The following is a 27,921-nucleotide window of genomic DNA, read 5'->3' as shown; positions in this document are numbered from 1 at the left end:
ACATTGCTGCTTGGTTTGATGAGCCAAGCGTTCATGCTTCAGCTCTGCTGCTCAGCCAGTAAAGAGATTGTTAAAGCAAACTTTCCTCTTGCTTCACTTGAACTCAGCCAAAAGGCTGCCACAACGCAGACAGATTGATTCATTTATTCGTTAGAAATATAACTTCTGTAGGCTGAAGTGAGCAATGACAGTTGTAGGATTAGTAACTGTAATGCGTTCCATTACTTGTTACAGGCAAATGTCCTGTTATCACAGCGCTGAAAAAGACATAGCGGGATGTACCAAGGTAGATTGGCCGCCAAGCCTCGTATCGCGCCAAGGTGAGGAAACAAAACATCTCAATCTACCAGAGAGTTGGATTTCACACAGTTTCTTTGCTGCGCAGATCTCTGTTTAAACATTAAACCAAATATGATGTCAATGAAAACAGTAAAGGTTTATGGATCCTCATGGAAATACCACGTTGAAGTCTACTGGAACCAAAGAAATTCCCCTACTGGTTTTTGACTGGAATATTAATTAGCAGCCTTTATACTCAGCTATGGAGGCTATACCTAATTTTGCTAAATCTCATCGAAGATATCAGTAAGATTTTAACTCAAATTTGATCATTTTATTATTAACTGCCTCGGAAAATGTGTCCATATGTTCTTTGGAGATGCTCATTTGAGGCTAAGCTTAGTGTTTTGTACTGTAGAAACTGGGTTCCTGGGTTTCCCATCAGTTCCTTTAAAGTCATCCGGCACGCTGGGATGGCATTCTTTTCTGTCGCTTGATCAAAGTAAGAGGCAGATGCTAGGCTCGGGTTCAAAGGTTTGGCGATGTTCATCCGCCTCTCTCCTCAAATTTCCAAACGATAATTAGAAAAACCAGCACAGCGCGACCAGTGTCTGTCCTCCACGCAGGGCCGTTGGCATTGTTTGCAACCTGAGGTCAAAGTAGCTTCCAAAAAGAGAAAAAAAACTGTTTATCTTCCACCAGCTTTGCCAACAAGAGCCTTTGAATATCTTCCAGATTTAAAACTATAACAGAGTGGTTCAATTTCCCGTACTAAGTGCATATGGGAAATCTGGCTCAGAGTGTGAATAATTAGGGCAGTAAGCAGCATGATGAAGTGCTTTTTAGGGCCTAGTACATGTTGGGTCCGGGTGCCGACTTTTCCAGGCGGAATTGTTGATTAAATCAGCTGATATCTCATATGATTAGAAGCGCTTAATCTCCCAGACAGCTAGGGTCACGCTGCTGCTTCTTGCATTTGCTACCAGTCCAGGCAAGAGCAAAAAATAAGTGTAGCAATAAAAATTGTACACTCTCTCCCTCAATTTATCTGTTCTAATGTTGGATGAACTGTTTATTCTATGATAATCTTGTACTGATATTAAAAACAATATTCCGTGTTATGCATGCATGTGAACCCAGAGGTGTTTTTGTGTCCTTGTTTGTCCCCAGTAAATACAAATGTCCCTTTTTAGGTCTTTGGCCTAGGCTTGTCTTGATATCGTGGCAAATATTTTCATCCTCTCTTGTCAATTCTCCCAAGGAATCTAAAAGATAATTTTGTCTGAATTAACACTGGAAGACTTTAACGCTTTGCACTGTAACGCCGCTGTCCTCTAAACACGGCACACATTCCTGCCGTTTACAGACAAAAGAAACCTAAGGAAGATGAAGATGTTGCAACAAGCTGAAATATCTCTTCCTACCCAGACTTTAATCAACCCTGCAGGCCATGCAGTGCAGCAGAAAGAGCCTTTGAAAAAGAGAAGGGTAAAAAAATGGAAAAGCTGCCGACCGTCCAATAAAAACGATGCAGTGTTCAAATTGGAAAAGCAGTTTTTTTATTTGCCAACGTGCCAGTGGAGAGGAATGCTGACAACGAGTGCTTAATTCGCTGGTATTTGTCCCGACCTTAGTCCTTCCACAGCTGCAGCTGGATCTCTGTGTTTTATCAACACGTGTGTCCCAGAAAGAAAAAGAACATACTGTGTGTTGCTTGGTTAGACAGACATACAGATGGATAGATTGTACATTTACGGTAAGTAAACAAGTCAAATAGTACAACATTATATGCACACACACACACACACACACACACACACACACACACACACACACACACAGGTTTGCGAATCCAGGCTGATCCAGACGGAGGAAACAAAGCAGGGGCGTGAGGTGGTGGCGTTAGCCTAAACAGAGACGCAGACACACAGACCACACCACAGCCGCCAAACCTCCCAAACCCTCAAACAAAACCACCGCAGAACCAAATACACATTTGTCGTCGTATCTGAATTCTTTGCCATCAAACAGATTCTGAACAGATTCTGACTCTGGGACGAAATCAACAACCACAGCAGCAGCCGCCAGCGGTGGCGTGGCCTGGTTCGTATAATGGTACAGATATAGGTCAGTTTCTGCAAAGCAGCTGCCGCTGCCGCTCTGATAATCACCACCCGGTTATTTTATGGCATAATCGGGGCCAAATCCCCTGGAAGTGCAGTTCAGCCCCGTTTGTAGAGCGTTTACAGAGCGCGCGCGCACACACACACGCGCACACACGCGTGCACACACACACACACACAAGGTGGTGGAGAGGTATCGGGAGAACCACTTTACAGCTCAGTCTCGACCAGATGGAGGTGTATATTTTAGGGGGAAAACTTAGAGAAGAGAAAATGGATTTCCAGAGATCTGTGATGGAAAGAGTGATAGAGAGAGACACTGTGGAGGAGGAAGCAAAGAAAACGTCTGGGAAATGATTAGAGAGCGAGAGAGAGAGAGAGAGAGAGAGAGAGAGAGAGAGAGAGAGAGAGAGAGAGAGAGAGAGAGAGAGAGTGGAGATCAACAGACAGTTACAAAGAGAGACAAAATAGGCGTTTTCGCACCGCAGGAGCCTTTTCATAGTTCTAAGAACTTTTTGGAGGAACCCTCCCTATTTTGTGTCCACACTGCAGGAACTAGGAACGATCGTAATTCTTAGAACTCAGATTTTGGGGAACTTTTTTAGCTCCTACTCCAGGGCAGGGACTAACTGGCACAAGAGGAACCATCAGTGATGTAAGTGCACGGTCCCTCGGCGGTCTCTTGGACGGAGTCCGCCCGGTCGAGTTGCATCGCTATGGGTGCGGACCAGCCCACGTACACTCAGCGGTAATAAAAAATAACCAATAAAAATAAAAAACTATTTAAAAAAACATTTTTATTGTAGATGTATTTATTTAATTTATTTTGTTTCCTGACGTAAATTGGATGAATTAAGGTGTGCCCCTTAATCCCCCGTGCGGTGTCCCAATGCGAGCCTGTGCCTTACGAAAGTCGGAATTAACTTTTAAATGCCACCCTGTAGATCTAATATGAGTGAAGATTCAGCAACTGAATTGCTTATTTCTAGCCTCAAATTTGTTCACAAACAGATTTTAGCGGACTGATAAGGTGAAATAAGTGAAAGTTACAGAGTAAGTGCACCACGTAACTCATGCTGAAGCCGCATTGGCGGACGTCACATCAGAGTTCCAGTGCGGTGCGAGTGAAACCAGAAAGAAAAGCCCTTGAAGGTGTCTAGTTCTCAGGGGACCTCCCCAGTTCCTAGTTCCCCTCAGGGAGTTCCCACAACTGTTTGATGCGAAAACGCCTGATGATAGAGAGAGCAAGATAGAGAGACAGACAGACAGATGGAGAGAGATAGAAAGAGAGAGAGAGAGAGAGAGAGAGACGCACAAGGACAAACGCAGAGATTTAGACAAGGAGAAACTGAGAACCAGTGCCAGTGTATACGTCCTCATATTATGGGTGTGTGTGTTTGTACGTGCACGTCAGTGTGTGTGTGTGTGTGTGTGTGTGTGTGTGTGTGTGTGTGTGTGTGTGTGTGTGTGTGTGTGTGTGTGTGCGTGCGTGTGCATGCGCGTGTGTGCACACGCAGCACAAACAGACAGAGAAAACACTCAGTCAGCAGGTCGAGGGAGGAGGAGATAAAAACAAAAACTCCAAGCAGAGCGTTTCCTTCAGAAAGTGATTTCTAAATTGTAGGGTCTGGATCGTTGCTGCACCGCTGCTTGGCCACTTCACTGTTTACCACGCACGCACACGCACTCACACACACACACACACACACACACGCACACCACAAAAAGCATGTGCATGCGTGTGCGTGTGTGTGTGTGTGTGTGTGTGTGTGCGCGTCACCCTCCACCTTGAATCCCGATGCCACAACAGCCATATGCAGGTTTTTCATAATTGATGCTCCTCTGGGTGATCAGTGTGAGGCTGTGTCAAGGGGGGAGGAGAGAGAGAGAGAGAGAGAGAGGGCACGTTTAAAAATAGCCGCCACACCCGCCCGCCCAACCTCTACCTCATCCACCCTCTCCTCCACCTCCTCTTCATCCATTATTAAACACGACCCACGCAGGATCCGATCAGCCGTCCATTACGCCCTCAGTTCCGCTGCGTGTCGGCGGTCGAAAAAAGAAAGTTGCCGGATAAATAGCGAAGGAAATTCAATTCAAACTTCAAATGTATGTGCAGCTGTCGAGCCTCTGTACATACTTTGAGTGTATGCTGTTTTGGAGACCACATTTCAAAGCAAATATCTCGCTACTGAGGTTTCAAAAGTAAAGTGCCGTGGAAAAGCAGGCGCCGTGGAAATATGCCGTGCGATCGGATGGAATCCGGTGGAGCTCCGACGCGGAACCGTTAGCATAACGCGGTGACGGACCCCGGTCCGACCCCCCGATATTCAACCACCGGTCCCGGGCCAGGCTCCGGGGACGTTTGTCGGTGGCCCCGGAGTCGTTTCGTTTACCGTCACCGCGCGGCCAGCGGCGGGGGGGGGAACCAGCTTGGAATGATGAGGAACGTACAGGGAGTCACAATGAAGAAGTCAAAAATGATGGGGCTTCTGTAGCGGCGGGAGTCGAGGTGGACGACGCACGGCCGCAAGAGGCGGAGTGCAGGAAACAATAGGTTACGAAACGGAGCGCCTTCTTTCCTTCCCGACATTACACGGCTGAAAAGTGTATTTCTCACAGCAAGTGCAACAAACTGCCCTGAACCCTGAGGCCTCATTAACGTCTCAACTCCACCATGTGTCGGAGAGAGGGGGAGCCATAATTGACAGCCGAGGCCATTAGCTGCAGAAACACGGCGTATTGATCGTGATTATGCAATAAGGCGCAGTCGCCCTCCGCCAGGCGGCTCACGGAGTGATGGGGGACAAGTCCCGGCGGAAAGTGCACCACAGTGAGAGAGAGAATAAATTACCAACAATGCCGGAGCCACGGCCGCTCTCCCATCGTGAATTATGCAATTGGGAGAAGGGTGAGTCACATTTGGATGTACCCTCAAAAACAAGGGGGGCAGATGTGATTGCTTTGACAGCATTTGGGCTTGTCAGAAGATGTCTCCGTGATTCATTTTGCACCGATGACGGCGTGGCTGCGTGAAGCGCCTTCATTACCGCATGAAAATATTTGTTATTTTTCTGATGGGAGTCCTAGTGCCTGAATCACCACCGAGCCGAAAACTTATCAGGTAGCGGGAGGCAGGGTGCTGCACCTGTGGGTCAGATGACATGTTGAATTAAACATGAACTGTGTGTGGAAGTGTGTGTGCATGTGTGAGTATCCTTGTAACATTAAGGGGTTTATTCCAGTTACCTGGCAACCCCTTTTGAGAAAGTTGAAACAGTAGATGCTGCTGACGACGTTATTTGGGCACTCACAGTGACAGAATAACTAGGGACAATTCTTAATTTTGTGACACAATTTCACTGTGTGTGTTCAGTGTGTTTGCGTCCTCTTTTTCTCCATCTCTCGATGTGTGTGAGTGTGTGTGTGACAAAACGAGTGAGAGAAAGATATATAAGATGTATAAACAAGGAAGTGGTCCAAGGAAATGGACGGTACTGTACGGTAGTGTATATTCTGCATATATTTTAGATTATTTAAATATGTATATATTATTAAATAATCTCTTGAACTTGAACTTGAACTATTCAGGGTTTCTGCAGGTTTCAACAAGTTCAATTTAAGACCTTTTAAGACCTTTATGAATGTAATTTTAGCCCTGGGCCACACCGGAAGCCACACTGTCATCGACACGTCGGCAACGCAAAAACGCTGTGAAAAATTGTGAAATTTCTGAACTTTCGATGGGTGAGTGAATCTTTGATTTCGTTTTTAAACTTTTGCTTTTCATTTCATTCGCATTTGGAGACAGTTTGTTTTTTAACGTAATTGGATTAGATTGTGAGTTTAGCGTTTGTTGTTTACATTTCACACAGCAGCTTCTGGCTTGAATACAACATGTTTTATCTTTGGAATGAGCAATAATCTATAAATACATTGCAGCTATTGACAGGAGGAAGGCGGTGCCGGTTCTTCTCTGTGGGTCTGAAGGAGAAGCCAGGGACGGCAGCTGTGGGTTTGTCCCATTAACCAGGGGAGGACGCAGGAGATTTCCACAATCTACACACGTGTATTAATTGAGCTGTTTCCGTAATAAAGTGTTTTCTGATTTTTTTTTTTTTTTTATCAGTTATTTGTGGTTCGATTATTAAAGGAAGACATGCAACAGATACTGTATATTTTTTTATTCTATTATTTCATAAAACACATTTATAGCTTAATAATACCATATAAATAAAATGACAGATTTCTTTCCAATAAAAATCTTTTGCTTGACAAGTCAATTTGACTAGAGTTCCCATGTTCCGCCTCCGTGTTGCCAACAGATACCAGACCAATAATGTTAAAAAAGCTACTTCCCAAGTCAAAAAAACTCTATTTCTGGACGTGATATTTGTTTTCCTGCTGTAATGATAATATTTTCTTTGGTTTATTTGTTGTGGGGGAAAATCTATCCGTTTGTTAAAGGGGACCTATTATGCTCCTTTTCACCAAGGTAATATACTCAGATTATATACGCGAGCCATTCTAACATGCGTTCAATACACCCGTCTGAAAACAGGTCTGTTTCAGTGGGTGGAGCCACCCTCCTGAAGCCTCTAGTTCTGTGAGAAAATGGGGTTTGAGCTTTGCTCCAGATTCTGTTGTATTTCTCTGTAAACTTTCACTGACTTCACTTTATCAGTCCAATAAAATCTGTTCCTAAACAACTTTGAGGCAAGGAATAAGACAGTTCTACAGTTGTTATGTACAGTCCTACCGTGGACACACACACACACACTCACACACACAAATACTTATATTTCCCTCATCTGCAGTTTTGTCACGGTCAGTTGGTATTCATTTGTCTTTCTTCTAAAAGACTTGTGCCGGTCTCTGCAGCCAACAACAGAGCACCTCCCAGGATTAGCTCTTAGCTTCGATGCGAGCCGGTCCGATCATGCTCCAGGCGTGGGTGGAGTCACTCAGGTGGGGGTGCGGATCTAGTTCTACTGAAGTGACGTACATTACTGCGATAATCAGATAATAACTGCGATACATTAATGCGATAATCAGCAAAGCTGAATAGCTCGTTTTAGGACATGTTTTCCGAAACAGACAGCTCATAAAAAACTGACTGGGTTGTCTTACTTCACAGTTTGTGTGTTAGCAGGCCCATCAGAGACCCAAATGTATGTGCACAAGCGCTGAAAAAGTGAGTTTTGCATATTAGGTCCCCTTAAATTTAACTCGGTAATCAACGCTGGGACCGCACATCAGCGATTTTATACATGTGGTTGATGCATATCAGGCATGGTGATAAAATATTTTCACGAAATACATCTTTTGAATGGACCGCTATGGGTATCTACACTCCAGTTTATGCTTTGCACCTGGAAAAATAGAGCCGAGTCCTAAAAAGACGCAAGGGGTTTAGGAGCCTCGCGGCGTGCCGTTCCACATTGATTAACATGGCAGTGTATCTGAAGTGCTTGCGGGGAACCTTTCGCAATGCCGTCGTGTCGCTTCTGGTGCGGCCCAGGGGTGAGACATATTTCACGCCCACACTGGCGTGAAAAGTACGAAGGATACGAAGGGGAGCGGTGGGTGGCTGCCAACACGACGATTACAATTTTCCGAGTTCCCATGAATGCAGCATCGCTTCCTGCTTTGGAGAGTACCAGAGCGAACCAAAGTCCACCAGGTAAGCGATCGGTGGTGGCGTCATTCTCTGACCGATAAAATCAAAACCCCGTCAAAAAATTGACTATTCACATAGGTCACTTTAAAAAAGTGACACTGTCGAAAAGCTAGTTGTTTGCATCCCTGAACTTCAAAATCCAAGCAATTTTCAAGACCCGTCGAATCGTATTTAAGACACTCAAGACGTTTTAAGGCGTAAAATTCTGATTATTGGAATTTAGACTTTTTAAGACGTTTTAAGGACCCGTGGAAACCCTTGCATTTGAAATGACTTCCAAGTCCAATGTTTAGACATTTCTGTCTGTATTTTAGTTTGTCTTCACTTATTAACCGAACTTATTAAACGAACCTATGCTTCCCATGGCAATACATGCATTTGAATTGAACTGAGAGAGAGAGCGAGAGAGAGAGAGAGAGAGAATAACCCGCATTTCACACTTGCTGTTATTATTATGATCCATCTTGCTGCCTTACCAGAAGCACCGAGGTGCGGACAGCCTCGGAGACGCTTTGCCGCAGCTCCGCAGCGGTGCCCGGCTTGTTCAGCGCCCGGGTGAACCTCCTGGGTTCCGGGACCGAAGTCGTCATCACACCGCCGGGGGAGTGGATGGTGATGGGACTATTTTACGTGTCCTGCCGCCGCACAAATGAGCCCCGTCGTCCTTTAGTCATATTATTTACACGGCCACACGTTGATTACCTCACCCATAGAACTCAAGTGGTCGGAGGCAGCTTCGTGGAGATCGCCCCTCCCGTCATCTCGGAGCCACGCCGCCGCCCCGTCCCATCACCGGATCCGTGGCTCCACCGACCGGCCCCGGCAGAGCAATCCGCCACGCCCCCTCAAGAGTCCCGCGCTGGTCCTGTAACGAAAGTTAGTACTACTTTATAACCACTGATACGCAACAAAACGTACCTCAGCTCTTTATTTTGCGTTATGACACAATGTTATTGTTGTATTTCTGCACTTAGACGAACATAAACAAACCCTGTCGCACCGCGGGACATGTCTCAAGTCCATTGTTTTACCGTGGACGAGGCAGAACGTGAGGTTATTTCCTTGCGGTGCCTCACAATCAAATCCGTCCGCGGTGCACGCAGGTGAGTATGCACCAGGTGAGTTTATCCGCGTATCACAAAGTAGTGCCCAAATGAAGCTTTCACCAAAAAGTTACTAAGTACGACTAGTTTATTACTGCACTTGAGCACTCAAGTCTCTGCATTTCGACTTTTAGTCCACTGTGTTTCAAAGCAAATATCTATGGTGTGAGTTTATACTTATATTTATAATTACGATGGCACTATCTGTACTATCTTTTTTTTTTTTTTTTTTTAATTGCAATCAGGGTTTGCATGAGGACTCATCTGCAAAAAAAAAAAAAAAGGTAAAGCAGCCATTCCTTTGCAGCTTCCGGCCTGCGAGGGAGCGCTGGGGGAGAAGGGCGCCCAGCCCCATATCGGAGGCATCAACTTCCCCGACGGACTGGCGGGGAAGATCAGGCCGAATCAGGATGGGGGCTGACGTGAACTGGCGCTGGAGCGTGAGGGAAGCCTCCCCGGCAGGGCAGTAAACCAGGCGAAAGGGGGGATGGGGGCGCAAGGTGAGGACGGTGAGAGGCGCAGCCTGGGTGCTGTAACCCCCCCCCGATGAAGCAGCGGTGAAAAATGACCAAACCCCAGGAAGCGCTGCGGCTCTTCTCGAGCTGTGGGTTGAGGCCGATCTACCGCTGCCTTCACTTTGGCGGGGCACACGTCAATATTCCCGGCTGAGATAATGTTACCGGGGAACGTGGCGGTGGAAACATGGACAACAGCTGGTTCTCCAGAGGAGGACCTGGCGGACGTGGAGAACCCGTTCTTGCGGGGGCCGGGAGAAAATCAGGATGTCGTCCAGGTCGAGAAAAGAAGAACCAGGTTCAACATGTCATGGAGCACATCATTGACCAGGGCCTGGAAAACTGCCGGGGCATTTCGTGACACCAAAAGGCATGACCAAATATTCATAATGTCCACCGGGAGGGTTGAAGGCTGTCTCCCACTCATCTCCTCGTCTGATGCGCACTAGATGGTAGGCGTTGCGTCAGCGGAGCTTGGTGAAGATCAACCGCGGCAGAGGTGAGGAGAACTTCCCGTGAGTGGGACCGGTTCTGCCGGAGGAGGAAGGATGGGGGAAAAGGACCTCGTTTGGCTCGCCAGTATTTTCCCATTTACTGGCACGCCCCCTCTTTTTACGGGGCAGGTGGACACGGAGCGACCAGGCTGGCCACAGTACATTCAGCCATTGTTCAGAACCCTCGGGGTCAGGCTGGTCTTTCCCAGTTGGAAGGGGTCTTGAGCAGTGCCTTCTGGAAGTGACCTAGGATGGACCGGGTAGGCGGGTCTGGAGGACGCAGGAACAAGGGAGAGTCGAGGGGTACTGGTCTGATTACCTGACAGTTATGCCACTGAGGCTCAGTGGCATAACTGAAATAAAATGTATTTCTTAATCGTCGGCGCAACGTGCACGCGCAGGTCACGTGATAACACTGTGGTCTAGCGATTGGTCGACAATCGGGTCCTCACCAAGATGGCGGCACGTGCAGATGTAGCTGACATCAGAACTCTGTGGATGTCATGGACCCGACGAAACCCGCTGGCAAAATGAACAAGATATGCATTCGGGGCGGTTCACATCTGGCGTCGTTCAAATTTCATCCGAATTGATTCAGCGTTGTGGAAGAAGTTTGTGATCGGCAATCGCAACCCGATGGCGCCGCCACGCACAGATGTGTGCACAGATATAGTCACGATTGAACTTGGAATAAAAAAATACAAACTCTTAACCATACGAAGTTACAAAGTCAAGAGGTATTATTTTTTTTACTATCAACCTTTATTATGTTTGAAAGAGATTAAGTTGAAGTATTACCAGAAGACAGTTGGGTTAAACAAAGGGCAGCGTATCAAACGTCATAAATATATACACTTGTGAGGAGAGCTCTCACGCACCAGAGTAAGTATTGTATGTATTGTATGCAATCTTCCTGAATTATAATTACTGGTAACAATAACAGGTATTTATTGTGTATGTGTTTTGAAATATTTTCAATCTTTTTGTGTTTTCGGGTTCCCTTCCAGATGTCTCATAGAAACCCAAATTCCAAGGCATCAAAGAAACGATGGGCAGTACGTTCTGCTTTAGAGGCCAGCCACTCTCCGCTTAAAAAAAAACGGTAAAATACTTTTTGAAACCGCTGAGCAAAACACCGATAAGTGCAAAATAAAAAAATCTAAAAGAACACCTTCAGAAGTTGCTGCAAAATCTCTGACGACATTAAATGCAGATGAAGTGCCTTTCAATACACCTGCTGACTCTCCGCACATCTCGGCGTTAGGAGGCTCATTTCATCAGGGTGATGCAGAGTTTGGACACTCCAGGAACAAGCAGCGTGCAGCGATCGGCTTGACAGCAGTAGACCCGAAATGTTTTTCATGGACAGCAGGTGACTAGATAATGATAGAAGGAACTAGCCTTTATCAGGACATGAAAACGCCTGGCAGAACAAAAGATAATGTTTGAGGAAGAGATTATATTGCAATAACGGAATTGCCAAGAAGACGTGTTCCATATAACATTCCAAGTAACGTATGCAAAGCCGTTTGCTGGCCGCACTGGTGTAGATCACTATGACTCTGCATTATGTAATGTAGCTATGCCAATCGATAGAGCAATTCAGAAATCCGTTAGATGATGGCGATGCCTGTTCATTAACTATTCCTGGTAATACTTGTGCAATTATCAAGCAGGGACTTTGTGGTTCCAGTGGTTCTGTAGCTTACTACAACAATATCGAGTCCGTCTATAGTCATTTCTGATACAGCGCAGAGTATTCACGTAGCCATAAAGAGGTTGTTCAGGTATGGTACGTCAAAGCCACCGTCTAAAAGTGGAGACCGGAATTGACTTAAAACACGTCAATTGAATATCATTATGAAGTTGTCAGATGTGTTCAGCTCGTTAAATATCGGAAGATTGTGCTCATTATGTGTAAGAAATCGAATGAATCTGAAATGAACAAAGTCGAATTGTTTAATATCAAGTCCTGAACCTCCGGCCAAGAAGAAAAAAAAGAGACGTTATGTGTATACAAATACTATACAAAATACCATGTCGATGAAATACAAAGAAAAACTACTAAACAAAAAAATATGATAAGATATAATTCCAATAACGAACATAAGACACATCAACTATGGTACACTGTTCTAAAATATAGTACTAGACAATATTACAAAGAACAATTAGAAGCAAACATGAACATGGAAAGAATGAACAGCCCCGGCCATACGTGAAAAAACAAAGCAAACCTAAATATGCAGAGAACAAACCGCATCAATTGCATGTAAAAAAGTATAATATCGACAAATATGCAAATGATGAACAGCATCAAAGGCATGTCATACAATATGGTATAAATAGGTACAAAACCTCTCAAGCTTATGCTGAAAACATGAAATGATGAAATGGAAAAACAAAAAATGATGGAAAGGAAAAAAAAGTAATTAATGACGTTTGTTGCGGAACAGTCGAAACGAAAGATAAGTACTGCTCCCGAATATATACGTGCAGTGGGCCATCGACAGCTTTTCCAACATCCAGTCATAAAATGCCACACAAAAGAAAGGGAAAATAATTGCTTCCATGTTCCATGATAAATGCGTAACTGAAACATATTTTCACAAATGCCCACATAATTGTAATGCAAATTGAATTTTCAAAAATGGACCTTCTGGTCAGCTATGGGTTTGTTTCACTTGTCACGGCAAAATGATTTCGGGTAAAGTTCCTGAATAAAGTATTGTAAACAACTTCAACTTTAAGATACTATTCCACCAAAATGAAATACTTTAAACTCAGTGGAACAGCACCTAATTGCGAAGAACATTCCATTCATGAAAATACTAGCCTCACCAAAGGGTGGACAAAATGGTGTTCATGGACCAGTCACATGTGTACTTTCAAATATCAGCAATGTAACAAATGCACTTCCAACCTCTGGTGATGGTGACCTGGTGTCAAACTGAAGAGGACGTTAACTTACAAAGGTCATAATGAATATCAATATATTCCTAAAATTAATAATAAACAATAATAAAAATAAAAACAGTGTGGACATGTGTGAAAAGACACAGCAAATGGTATAAGGATGTAGAGTTTAACAAAGAATGGAGTAATCCTCTTACCACAATGAAAAAGGATTCCAAATAACACAGGGCACAACAGTGAATCGACGTGCACTGATGAGAGCGGGGAAAATGCAGAATTAAGTTCGGAAGAATAAAACCTTGAATCATTCACTGACGAACGACAACACGGAAGGTTTATGGACGCGTGTTTACAGCCAGTTGATGTTGTACAGGGAGAGTAGAGCAGCACATCGATGACATGTGGTCTGTAGCGCCAGCAGAAGAGAACAACCCTGCACCGTTCCTGGGAGATGAAACCAACGAAGCAGGATGTCTCCCAGCTCTTTTCCCCAAAAAGGAATCGTTCATGATGCTGGGAAATAAAAGTTGACGTTAAGTAGATATTTAAATGCACAAATTGTAAATGCCGAATGGTAGATTTGCCAACAATTTGGATAACATTTTCCATGGACAATATTTATCTGGGATTACTCCAGGTTGTGTCTGTTGCCTTGAGAACAGGTAATGACTCGTGAAATGTTCACAAACAACGATTCAGTTTGAAAAAAAAAAAAAAAATCTAAATTTGGATGAAGGATATGAATTCATAGTCGCAGGGAATGAGAGTGGTGTGAAGCCAGGAGGAGTGAACTGTTTGAAATGGTGGGCATTGTAGCATCCACGTTTCCAACACTCACCATGAAGACCCCACCTGGCAAAGCCGGAAAAGATTCCAACTCGCAGAGGAATAACAACTGCAGCCGGTGGCACTCACTGGAAGTCGCGAATGATGCAGTGCAAGCCAGCGTGGATGTTACGGTAATTATTACAACGTCTGGCATGCACCACTACCTGGTCAAATACAACATGACTCGCTTCATGACTTGCTTCCAGAAGATTGGCTTTTTTTGTGTCTTAAAGGATAACCTACAACACGATCTTTATAAATAACTGTTTTATTTGACAACTTAATATAAGTTGTAATTTTTTTTTTTTTTTTTTTTTTTTTGTTTTTATTTTTCATGGGAATTTCTTGGAATTCGGCGATTGCCATTCTTTGTAATACAAAATTAGAACATTTCGTGCAATCCTCATCAATAGTGGGACATTTTGCCCAGATGTTTTGGACAACTGTTCAGTAAAACAATTATCTGACCTGCCTCGTCATCATTCCTCCAAACTTGCCAATCGATTTGCAAAATAAAACACATTTGACATATACTGTATATGGTCTTACATTTCAAATTGAAGAATTCCGAGTTTTGTCATTTGCGTCATTAGAAAAACATGTTTTTACATAGCCTCCACGAAATGTGATGGCCGCCAAAACAAGAGCCAACCCACATGTGACCTGACCAAGTCCCATCGCCCTGAAGGGCGAGCGGCCCACAGCGGGAGGGGAACAGAGTGGATCACCATTACAGGGCTGCACACACCTCAGTTGTACAGTTAGTTATACCAGCGATGAAGTCTGATATACAGCCACACGCAGACGGCGGATTTTTCTAACTTGTGCTGCATTTCACAGAACTAGGAAAACTGTACTACACACCGAAAACCACTCAACGGGCCGCTGTGTAATGCTGCCTGCAGCCATATTTATTATCATTTTTATTATTGTTATTATTATTATTATTATTAGTAGTAGTAGTAGTAGTAGTAGTAGTGGTGTAGTAGTGTAGTAGAAGTAGTAGTAGTAGTAGTACTGTAGTAGTAGCAGTAGTAGCATTGGTAGTAGTAGTATTGGTGGTAGCAGTAGTGTCATAGTAGTAGTAGTAGTATTGGTAGTAGTAGTGTAGCAGTAGTAGTAGTAGTAGTATAGTAGTAATAGTAGGGTTAGTAGTGGTGTAGTAGTAGTAGTAGCAGTAGTAGTAGTAGTAGTAGTAGAAGTGGTGTTGTAGTATTAGCATTAGTATTAGTAGTAGTGTAGTCGTAGTGGTGTTGTAGTACTACAAATAGTATTAGTATTAGTATTAGTAGTAGTGTAGTAGTAGTAGTAGGAGTATTACTACCACATACTACATTGTACATTGCTTCATTGTATTTTTTAAATGATATTTGTATTTCATTGTAAGTTCTTCTCTGTATATTATTACTTAGTGTATATACTGTACACTTCTGTCCTGTATCCCTGCACCGTCACCCTATCTCATCTTATATGAAGAACAGAAGACATTTCATCTGTGCTTTCATCCGTGTTTGTTGGATAATATAGTACATCCATGATATTATTACGAGGTGCGAGGGCTCCCCGCTGCCGGGGCCAGGCCGTGGCGCCATGCGCTCGGGCACAGGGACGACGACGGGGCAGCGTCGACTCGAGAGAGCGGAGAAGGACGACGCGCGCCGGTCGAGCGGCGAGAAAACAGCGCCGCCCGGCGGAGCGGGCGCTCCGGGCCGGGCCCCGTCGATGGAAACTCGGGAGCTTGTTTTTTGAGCGACGTCGGATTTCTGAGCGTTTACGCGGCTTTGCTCAAAGACGCTTTTAGCCCAAACCAGTGCGGCGCCCTGACGTGCATACAACGGAGGAGCTGCAGCGAACCGCGTGTGTGTGTGCGTGTGTGTGTGTGTGTGCACTTATTTATTTGCTACTACTAGTTATTGTTGGCAGTTTTTTTTAAGGGTGGGGGGTGATCAATTATGTTTTTATGTATTTCTAGATATATGAATTATGAATTATGAATTATGAATTATTATATAGAATTACGTTGATTGATTGATCGTTTTTTCTGTCGATACTGTGAAATGATTTGCCGGTGTCATGAAGAGCCCCTGTTCGACATTTGTGCGTTCGAATGAAGACTTAAAGAACGAATTAATAAACGAACACACGCGGCTGGAGGGGCTCTCGTCGCGCCGTACTGGCAGTCTGCGGCGTGGGGGCGCTGTGTATCCCCCGCTCCCGGAGCGCTCCAGGTCGTGCGATAGAGATCTCTCCACCCACCCCCTCCACCTCCTCCTCCACCCCCCGCCAAAAAAAAAAAAAAAAAAAAAACCACACACACAGCCAGTCCGCACGCAACCCGACACCGGGGTCGAGCGCTCCAGACTCCAGACTAGCCTGCGAAACGAGGCGTTCCCAGCCGCCCCCGTCTGTCTGTCGAGCCCTGCGGAGTCCCAGGACGCGGTCAATGCCAAATGCAGTCGCGAAAGAGACGCCCGGCACCCGCGACTGGATGCGGGAGTGAATAACCGCCGCTCGTCCGCCGCGGAGATAACAGGACCTCCATGGATATAAGCCGCCGGCCCCGCGATTCTTATGCCGCCGCGATGAGACGCGACGGGACGGGAGAGAAGTAGCCAGCGACACCGGGGGGCTAAGCTAGTATTAGCTCGGGGAAGAGGAAAAAAAAAAAAAAAAAAACCCAAAAAACCCAACTAGCGGGTCAAAGCAACATTTAGAAGGTTGTGTGGATGAGTTGGCGAGGAGATGGCTGTTTGGTGACGCCCCGTGGCTGAGAAGAGTTTATTTACCGTTTTTACGGTCTATTCCTTCTCCCCCTCCCAAGTTTTTACACTTCAGCCCTCCTCCACCAAGCTAACATGCTAACATGCTAGCTGGCAGATATGGACATTGTGGGCTGGCGGGTTGGAGCTGGCTACTGTGTAAAATGTTGAGTTAGATAACACGGCTGTGTGTTTTTCTTTAATTATTATTATTGTTATTATTATTATTATTGACATCGAAGTATCCAAACGAGGACAATCAATACAACGGAAAAACAACTTCAAGGCAAGAGGGGGGGGGGGAGAGAAGATTTTGGAAAAGCTCCAGAACTACCATCACCATGCTCGCACTGGCTAAATTTGGGCTCTGCCTGATGCTTTTCCTCACTCCTGTGGCTGGTAAGTGGAAACATTTTGTTTTTGACAAGTATTTGGGGTCAGCATATGCAAGCAAACGTGGTCCCCACTCCCTAAAATGAAGTGATTTGAGGGGGTTACGGTAGATATTTTCCCCATTGGTTTGTAGTCAAACACAATATCTACCGAGTTTGTTGTTATTATTATTATTATTATTATTATTATTATTATTATTAAATAATAATAATAATATTGTTGTTGTTGTTTTTATTATTCAGTAGATAGGTAGATGCGCAGGGAAACGAGGCAGTTTACAACAGCAAACATCAAACCAATAGGCAATAGACAAAAATGTAAAAAAAAAAAAGCAAACAGGTAATACACAGCAAACCCAAGATTTAACATAACATATAATGATTAACAATAAACCTCTGTGTTAACACTTAACATTCTGCCAAAAGTAGAAAATTGCGCAGGTCTGCATACACACACACACACTCACACACACACACACACACACACACACACCTGTATGTAAGTATGTAAGTGTGTGTGTGTGTGTGTGTGTGTGTGTGTGTGTGTACGATCTAATCTGTACATATGTATTGAAACTTGTACATTTTCCTACCTTTGGCAGAAAGTGAGTTACTACTACTGGACATTGTTTTCTTGGTTGTGTATGTCATGCAGGTAACTCCCCTCATTAAAGTGCAGGATCCTTTTTAAAATACAACACACAGCCTACAATATATGACATGTATCGTCACAGCTGTGTGTGTGTGTGTGTGTGTGTGTGTGTGTGTGTGGGGGTTGTCTGTTTATGACGCCTGTCTGTCTATTATACGCCTGTCTGTCTCTCTGTCTGCCTGTATCTGTTTGTGCCTCATCTCTGCGTTTTTTTTGTGTGTGAAATCCATCCAATTAGCCCTTATTTAGCTATGGAGTAGCCGATGTACCCTTTTGTTGTTGTTGTTGTTGTTGTTGTTGTTGTTGGTGTTTTTTATTATTATTATTTTTTTAATCATTCTGTGTACCAAGGCATGGAAAAACACTGCCTGCGTACCGCAGCAGTCCTCCCCAGCCAACTTGTGCCCCCTGTTCTACACTTTGGGTTGAAGCCAGGCTTCTGTGAAACCTTGAGAGTGATAAGATAATGACTGCTGTACAGCCACACACACACACACACACACACACACACACACACATTCAAAGTGAGAGGCGCAGTAATCATGAAATGCGTGGGAGGACAAGAAAATCATTTTACACAATAACTCATTCAGGTGATTCGAGAAGGTCTTCGTGTCGGCTGATTTATTGAAAATAGATACTAGTAGTCTTGTATCATGGTTTTTATTATTTTTTTGTTGACACAGTATAATTTTCAAGTCATCAACCATTAGGCTATAATTCTAATAATTATAATTTGTTATTGAACAAACCTCCCAATGACAACAGTATTTTATTCAAAAATAAAAAAACTCAAAATGCACTGTTCCAAATTATTATGCACAACAGAGTTTCAAAACATTTCATAGGTTGTAAAGAACTGAAAATGGTCATTTGTTGAATTTGCAGCATTAGCAGGTCATATTTACTGAAATCAAAAGCTATTTCAATCAAAAACATCTTAACAGGCCAGGTTACATGTTAACATAAGAGCCCTTCTTTGATATCACCTTCGCAATTCTTGCATCCATTGAACTTGTGAGTTTTTGGAGAGTTTCTGCTTGAATTTCTTTGCAGGATGTCAGAACAGCCTCCCAGAGCGGCTGTTTTGATGCAAACTGCCTCCCACCCTCGTAGATCTTTTGCTTGAGGATGCTCCAAAGGTTCTCAATAGGGTTGAGGTCAGGGGAGGATGGGGGCCACACCAGGAGTTTCTCTCCTTTTATGCCCATAGCAGCCAGTGACACAGAGGTATTCTTTGCAGCATGAGATGGTGCATTGTCGTGCATGAAGGCACGGTTCTTCTTTTTGTACCATGGAAGAAAGTGGTCAGTCAGAAACTCTATATACTTTGCCGAGGTCATTTTCACACCTTCAGGGACCCTAAAGGGGCCTAGCAGCTCTCTCCCCATGATTCTGGCCCAAAACATGACTCCGCCACCTCCTTGCTGAAGTCGCAGCCTTGTTGGGACATGGTGGCCATCCACCAACCATCCACTACTCCATCCATCTGGACCATCCAGGGTTGCACGGCGCTCATCAGTCAACAAGACTGTTTGAAAATGATTCTTCATGTATTTCTGGGCCCACTGCAACCGTTTCTGCTTGTGAGCACTGCTTAGGGGTGGCCCAATAGTAGGTTAATGCACAACTGCAAGCCTCTGGAGGATCCTACACCTTGAGGTTCGTGGGACTCCAGAGGCACCAGCAGCCTCAAATACCTGTTTGCTGCTTTGTAATGGAATTTTAGCAGCTGCTCTCTTAATCCCATGAATTTGTCTGGCAGAACCCTTCCTCATTATGCCTTTATCTGCACCAACCAGTCTGTGCTCTGAATCAACCACAAATCTCTTTACAGTACAAAGATCATGCTCAAGTTTTTGTGAAATATCTAATGTTTTCATACTTTGTCCAAGGCATTGCACTATTTGAGGCTTTTCGGCAGCAGAGAGATCCTTTTTCTTTCCCATATTGCTTGAAACCTGTGGCCTGCTTAATAATGTGGAACGTCCTTCTTAAGTAGTTTTCCTTTAATTGGTGTCTGACATTGATTTCAGTGATCTAAAGATCCCTGAGACACAATACCATCCATGGGTTTAATTGAAAAACAAAAAATTAAATGTTTAGGATGCTTAAATCCAATTTGCATAATAATTTGGAACGCGGTGTATGAGAGCAGCAAGTGAGTCTGATGTTTACTGACGGCCACCATCAGGGAGCCGGGGGGAGAGGGCTCACAGCTGGGTGGGAGTTATTACCAGTTCCTGTATAGAGGAAGAGAGAGAGCCTGATGGTTGTCACCTTGATTTATACCGCTCCGTCAACACTGGCGTGAAGATACATGTGTCGTGTGTGAAGTTGTGTGCAAAAGGAGCTGCCGATATGCTTGAACAGAGTACGGATGTGTGAGAAAGTGCCGTGTTGAGTTGACCAAAATCGGCAAAAACATGACAGAGTGATTAAAGGTATATGTTTTAATGGGATACGTCATTTGCATGCTTAACATCATCATTTAGCAGACGCTTTTGTCCAAAGAAACGTACAGTTACTGATACACAGATGGATGCAGTCGTCAGGCGCAATTAGGGGCTAAATGTCTTGCTCAAAGATACTTCAGCATACTAGCAGGAGGAGCCAGTCAAACCAGCAACCTTCGGATATCGATTACTAGATGACCCACGCTACCTCCTGAACTACTGCCTCACGCTTACTGTGTTAGCTTAATGCAAGAAGGCAGAGGGGATCAACTTGCCTATTCCCTCTGAAAGTAGATAGATATACACCTTCCAGCATCTGAAATGCTTAATAACGAAGTGAAATAAATACATAATAATAATATAGCACTCACACAATTTTCAGTTTCCTATTCTGTTGCTAACACCTGTTGCTCTGCCAATTTATTTTATAAATTTTTTTTTTCCAGATTGTGGAGAAAATGTTATTTTCATCATGCTTAATTAACTTGACAAATTTGTTTGTATTGTAGGGCTAGTAGGGGTGGTAATTGCCGGAGGCCTGCCGATTCGATATCTATTGCGATACTTGGGTGCTGATTTATTGTGATACGATATTACAGTATGTATTGGCATTTTCTTTAGACTACTCTTTAAATCACTAGACTTATTGCCTTGAAATGTTAATTGATGAAAAGTTGTGTTTTTGCCATTTCACATTGCCTTTGACATTTGGCCTATAACATTTGAAGTTACTTTATTTTCTTTAAGTTAAATACTTTTGAGTTGTCTTTTAGTTTATTGTATTGACATTTAACATTTTATTGTTTCATTGTTGTTATTTATGTGTTTTAATTTTGCTATGTAAAGCACTTTGGGCTGCATGTTTGTATGAAAGCAAAGGTGCTATAAAGTTGAGTTGAGTTTATTTAGACTGGGAAAAGATAAAAAATAAGGTTGCTCTTTTACCAGGAGACAATAATTATAATTTTAAACAAAAAATAGGATACAAAAATAAGGTTGCTCTTGCACCAGGAGACAATAACTATAATTTTCAACAAAAAATAGGATACAAAAATAAGGTTGCTCTTGCACCAGGAGACAATAATTATAATTTTCAACAAAAAATAGGATACAAAAGTTACATTGCTCTTGCACCAGGAGACAACCCAATTTTGCATTGGGCAAGCGGAGCAGCACAGCGGAACACAGATCACTGGGGTGGACAACATTGGGGAGCTTGTGATCTGCGTTCCGCTGTTGTTCCACATTGCATCCACCCCCCCTGTCCCCTGTCCCCCGTCCGCACGCGCTCTATAAGCAAATCTTGTCATAACAATATATTATATAATCTCATCAAGAAAGATTAAAATTGATTTTGTATGTATGGAAAATGAAAAACAAACGGAACTCAGAGAATTGGAGCAGAGTTTTTTTGTTTTGTCCCAATAGTGGTGCACGCAGGCTCCCGTGCCTGTCTTTTTAATTTTCGATCTTCAGGTACTCCTCACTTAGCGACGAGTTCCGTTCCCAGGACCAGGTCGTTAAGCAAATTGGTTGATAAGTGAGGACCTGTGTTATTTCACTGTAAGGGGGCGTGGTTATTACGAACTCTAGTGTAGTGAATACTGACAGACTGCCAGGAACGGCACTGAGAACGGTGATCAGATGAGATGTATACAGTGTATATAGTATATATAGTGTTTATAGTATATAAAGGGTGACGCGCGATGAGATGTTTGACGCTGAGACGCTGCGGTATTGTACACAGCGCACAATACAGACGGGTCAAAGAGCTGGTCGTAAGTCTGAACGGTCGTTAAACAGGGAAGTCGTAAGTGAGGAGTACCTGTAATTATTTTTGTTTGTTTCCTGCCTGTATGAAACTACATTTTTAAACACAACTCAGTTAAGGGACTGTCCCGTTCCGTTCCAAAATACCTGCTTTGAACCGAGAGGGTGCAGCATGACGGTCTACGCTCGTTGTAGCACATCTTAAAGAGCCAGCACCGCGGAAACTGAAGTTACGAATCGATTCTACCTGGAATAATCAATTTCAGAATCGCAATAGTAACGAGTGCATGCTGTTCAAAACATGCTTTTTCGGAAAACAGGCTGCACTGGGGACGTAAGTGACTCAGTCGCAGAGCCCTGAAGCCCCGCCCCGCTGTGAAGCAGCGGGGCGGGCCACAACGCCTGAGCTGAGGGAAGTGTGAAGTAGATCGGATGAGCGGTTGTCTAGATAATTGAAGGACATACAGACAGGCGTCCGTCTGTCCACGGGACCACAGGGAGCGACGGGCAGTGCTGCCGATCACACAGACAGAGCTCATTCACTTGCGCGCGCAAAGAGGATGTACCACTAATTACCACTCATATTGTGTAGCTCACCCTAGTGCTGCCAAAACAGCTCTGATCCGTGGAGGCGTGGACTCCAGAAGACCTCTGAATGTGTCTGTGGTATCTGGCACCAAGACGTTAGCAGCAGATCCTTTAAGTCCTGTAAGTTGCGAGGTGGAGCATGCATGGGGCTTGTTGTTCCAGCACATCCCACCCCGGCCATCCACATGAAGTAGAAGAAAACATGATTCATCAGACCAAGCCACCTTATTCCGTTGCTCTGTGGTGCAGTTCTGACGCTCAAAGGCCCATTGTAGTCACTTTCGGTGGTGGACAGGGGTCAGCATGGGCACTGGTCTGCGGCTATGCAGCCTCATACGCAGCAAGCTGTGATGCACTGTGTGTTTTGACACCTTTCCATCATAGCCAACATAACTTTTTCAGCAATTTGTGCTACAGTAGCTCTTTGGGATCAGACCAGACGGGCTTCACTTCGCTCCCCACGCGCATCAATGAGCCCGTGGGCGCCCATGACCCTGTCGCATGTTTACCAGTTGTCCTTCCTTGAACCACTTTTTGTAGGTACTAACCACTGCATACCGGGAACACCACACAAGACCTGCCATTTTGGAGATTCTCTGACCCAGTCATCTTGCCATCACAATTTGGCCCTTGTTAAAGTCGCTCAGATCCTTACACTTTCTAATTATTCCTGCTTCCAACACATCAACTTCAGTAACTGACTGCTCACCTGCTGCCTTATATATCCCACCTCTTGACAGGTGCCATTTGAACGAGATGATCAATGTTATTCACTTCACCTGTCAATGGTTTTAATGTTGTGGCTGATCGGTGTGTGTGTGTGTGTGTGTGTGTGTGTGTGTGTGTGTGTGTGTGTGTGTGTGTGTGTGTGTGTGTGTGTGTGTGTGTGTGTGTGTGTGTGTGTGTGTGTGTGTGTGTGTGTGTGTGTGTGTGTGTGTGTGTGGCGCGGATGGTCCGGTGATTATTAAAGTTGCGGCTCCAGGTTATTACTCTACTGCATTACTAAAAGTTGTTATGAAAAAAAACTTTTTTTAATGATTGTTATACAGAGCTTCCTGAGGCCCCCAGTTCTGTGAGCCAATGGGGTTAGAGCACAAGTTCAGGGTTGTGTGAGCCTATAGGGTTAGAGCTTTACTTTCACTGATTTCACATTATCAGTCCACCAGGATCTATTTCTGAACAAATTTGAGGCGAGAAATAACTTATCCAGTTTCTGGATCTTCACTCTCATTAAATCTACAAGGCCTCATTTAAAAGTTTGTTCCGACTTTGACCGTGGTGTCCGGAGCAGCGCGGAGCTTGGAGCACCGTGGGATATGGCTGAGCTTGAAACGTATTTTTGTTCGATTACATCTATGGTTTTAGATTAGATACATCTATGGTTTTGTTTGGAGAAACACAGAGCGGATTGGTTCTGCAGCCTACTGTACAGTCAACCTAACGTGGACACACACAGAAAGAAACGCACCGCAAATACTTAAATGTCCATGATCTGCGTTTTTTCACAAACCATTTGCATTAATTCCTCTTTCTTTTAAAAGATTTGTGCTGGTCTATAAGCCAACATCAGAGCACTTCCCGTGCTTAGCTCTTAGCTTCGATGCTGACGGGTCCGGTGGTGCTCCAGCTGTGGGTGGAGTTGCTCAGATGGAGATGATGGAGGGCGGTTTTAATTCTAACAAAGCCCCACTTGACGTAGGAAGGGGCTTCAAATCTGAATGGCTTATTTCACCACGTTTTTTCTGAAAGAGACAGTTCACAATAAACTGACTGGGTTGTCTTATTTCACAGTTTGTGTGTTAGTAGGCCCATCTGAGACCCAAATGTATGTGCGCAAGCACTGAAAAAGAGAGTTTTAGGTCCCTTTTAACATTTTTCAATTTGTTTGATTATTCAATGCAAGATGTATAATATCCAAGCAGATAATGTGATGTAAAATCCCTAATTGTTCTGCCGCAAATTAATTCTTCCATATCTATCGTCCATCATGGCACGTCAGACTGGTGTAGGGCCTGAATCTATAGGAGTGAGAGTCCGTGAACAACGCTCTCATTACCACACCGGTGTCGACTCAGTGATCTTTCGAAAAACCTATTAATATACTGTAGGAGAGTTAAGAGAGAGAGAGAGTCCTGTGTATCAGTCGGGTCTTGGGACCCAAATGACGGATCGTGGGAGCAGAATCAATCTCCACTATGCCGGGTGCACCACAGCGTATGCCTCAGGCCAAGCCCACAGCACTTTTTCAGCCTCATAATAATATCCTAACTCTTCCCCACAAAATCTACCCATGCTACCAAACCTCCCACTTGATTTATTTTAGATATGCTTGGTTGCTTTTTTTGATTTCCAAAAAAAACCCACCAAATTAAATCTGGAAGATTAGACATGTCTGGCTTACAGCAAAACACATCGCAACTCCTGTCACAACTCAGTTTTCAGAAAATGACAACAATCACTTCATTTAGATGCTACTGGATGTTTTGCAGCCCTGCTCCACACTGCGCAGATTGAAAGTTCACACTTAATGAGAACTGCTTAACTCAATAAGCTCACCTTTATGAAACATGATGTGCAAATTAGTTTTCTCCTTGAGAGGTTTGTCTAATGAGCTGGGGGGCTGTTGACATTATCAGACAATGGTATTAAAAAAAACACACACACAATTATTAATCAAGCATTTATTTGCTATGTGTCTAAAAGGCGTAATCATCTTCATAAGGAAAAAAGTGAAGTAATTATAAACCTGGGCTAATATGTGCCATGTGAGTGTCACCAGTAACTGTATTTTGTCAATGTGGGCCAAATTAATTGGGCTAGCAGCCAGACTCCTCCTCCACTGGTGTGATGAATGGATCAAGAGGAGAAACTTTCTCTAGATGCTCTGGTGCTCTTTCTGCTGCTTAAACGCAAGGCAGAGGAAATTTCCAGGGCCCTCTCGTATGATGATGCTGGTAATGATGTCAGGAATCATTGGGCCTAATAAGATGGGGGAGCACGTTGTTAGTCTCTCTGGCTTAACGGCAGAAAGACTGCCTTTCCCTCTTTCTCTTCCTTCTTTTCCGTCTCCATCAAAGCCATTCATCTCCGGCCACAGCTTTGTAGCCTTCCACGTCACTTGACGACGGTGTTACTTGCACACACCGTATATATATATATTTATTTTATTTGATATATATATTTATCTCCCTCTGATTTTTATTTTTTTAATTTTTTTCAAGCCGCTCGTTCAACCTGTCTTGCTGCCGAGCTCCTTTCTGTCCTGTTGACCTGTGTCTTGAACACCTGGCGATTCGACGTGGAAGCAGTCGCAGTTGTTGGTGCAGGACCATCAGACGCTACCTGCAGCATAGCTGCAGCCATTCTTAAATGGATGGATTAGAATTGTGGGAAGGACTGTAGTTTCTGAGTTTAAGTCTTCCCCAAGATTTGAGGGGAAAATGAACACGTATTTAGCGGTGGTTTAAATAACTGATATTTTGAGAGACCATTTGTTCTTGTTTTCTCATCAACTCATTTGACTGTCTGTTGGTCTCTGCCTTGGAGTTCTTTGTTCTCTCATAAAATGACCAAGATTACACATGAATATGACTTTGAGCAGTTTCTCCTTGAGGCAGTTATTGTTTTGTTCCTAATATATTAGAAACGTTAGTCTCTAATATATTCTCTAATATAGTCTCTTTCAAATTACTACATATTCAAAAGTGGTTGTGTTTTATCCTGTACACCATTCTGAACCAATCTATTTTAGCCCAAAAAGCTTTTTTGAATTCAAGCTATTTGGTCTAATCAATTAGTTGCTCACATCACAAATTATTTCTATATTTTCCTTCCGTGCAACACACAATGGTTGTTTCTGTGTTGTCAGTTTAGGCAGCTGCCTGTTTGAGATGTTGTCCCAGGTAAGCTGCAAGTTTTGGGGAGGGCGGGGGGGGGGGGGGTACAGCAGTAAAGAGGATTAGTGGAGAAGTATAAAACCGTTGAATAAAAGGCCTGCTCATTTGTTTTGCTTGTCCAAAGCCTGAAGCTGTGTCTCGTGGGCCCCATACGTTGGCAGTGACTGGCCCACTGTATCCCCGACCAATTCCCCTTCCAACAGGCTCTCTGGGGGCCCCAGGGGACACTTGAAACGGTCAGCTTCACGGTCGCATCACAGGCTCGGTAGAACGGGGCTGTGGAATTGTCCAAGTCAGTTGCGGGCTGTTATTGGCTCCAATGGACTGGCTGAATGACACCACTAGTTTGCTCAGTTTGGTCCAACATGATTTGGCGAGCCAGTTGTACTTAAACAGCAAATGTATGCTCCTTTGGCAGGAATGATAGTTGAAGAAGCCCTAAAAGGAAAGATGACACACATACTTTGCTCATACCCATTTTGCATATGAGCAAATTGTGTAATAGAATTAGGGTTGACAGAGGATCTTAATAGGGTTCACACACAGTCGTTAAACAGCTTCAAGTAATTGCATTTAACATTTGAAAATCTAAGTGCCCGGCTGTGTGGAAAATCAGCCTCTTATGTGGGGATTCTGAGGAGGCACTTGAAGAGATCCTTCTCAGAAGGATGACTTACCAACAAGAAAACCTGTAAACCAATTTGGGTTTCATGAAAAGGTATGCTTTTCCTTATTTTCTGTCAAATATATATATAATGTTACAATTTCAGATGTTTATATTAGATGTGGCCAAAGTGTCAAATAATAAGGCATACTAATGACAAAGTAATCGCTGTGAGCAAAATGCTGAGGCTTCAGGCTGCTTTGAACGCTCGGTTTGCAACAAATTGCTTTCTACTTTCGGCACGAGCTGATGTCAGCTCGTCACAGATTTCTTTATATGGTCTAGGGATGCAACGGTTCACGGTATGTTAATGAACCATTGGGTACGCCCCTTATGGTTCAATACTTTTACGTGATCCGTGTTATTACGATATCACAGTAGAAGTGCACCAGACGCGTTGGTGCAGCTTTCGGGCACGGCGTGCTTACTAAGTGCTGCTTCCTATTGAATCCACTGTTCGAGCTCCACTGGCCACGTAAGCTGTGAGGGGTTGGCGCAAATCCACGTCGCATTTCTCTATTTTTGCGCGAGAGGTCAATTTTTTTGTTTGTTTAATTTCTTACTCTCTCTTTCTCTCGCTTCCGCTTGCACTAGTGTTGGGTTGTTCATGAGCAATCTGGTTCTTTTGAATGACTTTTTTTTTTTTTTTTAAGGAACAAAGGAAACTATCTCGCTGATGAGCTATTGTTTCCCTTTTCGCCAAGTTTTACTACCCACTAATGAATTGAACCCCCATCTCCCCCGTCCCCCCACAGTCATACACACAAAGTGTTACGCTAGTTATTTATGGCAGAATACTATAAAAA

At 43.9% G+C, this 27,921-nt stretch overlaps 2 protein-coding genes across 2 annotated transcripts in view; one reads left to right on the top strand and one right to left on the bottom strand.

The window, feature by feature from the left end:
• The window catches only part of LOC307248093 (dedicator of cytokinesis protein 9-like), a 90,252-nt gene extending 81,672 nt beyond the window's left edge, over positions 1-8,580 (bottom strand). The window contains exon 1 of the mRNA XM_080024321.1: positions 8,559-8,580. The gene's annotated coding sequence lies outside the window, so the exon portion shown is untranslated. The remainder of the gene's footprint in view (positions 1-8,558) is intronic.
• Positions 8,581-16,287: 7,707 nt separating this feature from the next.
• LOC307244755 (bone morphogenetic protein receptor type-2-like) overlaps positions 16,288-27,921 on the top strand; it is a 58,874-nt gene continuing 47,240 nt past the window's right edge. The window contains exon 1 of the mRNA XM_080020059.1: positions 16,288-17,096. Within this exon, the coding sequence (XP_079876185.1) occupies positions 17,039-17,096 (58 nt within the window). The 5' untranslated portion in view covers positions 16,288-17,038. The remainder of the gene's footprint in view (positions 17,097-27,921) is intronic.

The sequence above is a fragment of the Zeus faber genome (assembly GCF_960531495.2).
Source record: "Zeus faber genome assembly, chromosome: 2".
NCBI lineage: Eukaryota > Metazoa > Chordata > Actinopteri > Zeiformes > Zeidae > Zeus > Zeus faber.
Note: the sequence above shows the minus strand (reverse complement) of the source record. Positions and strands in the feature narration are given on the sequence as shown.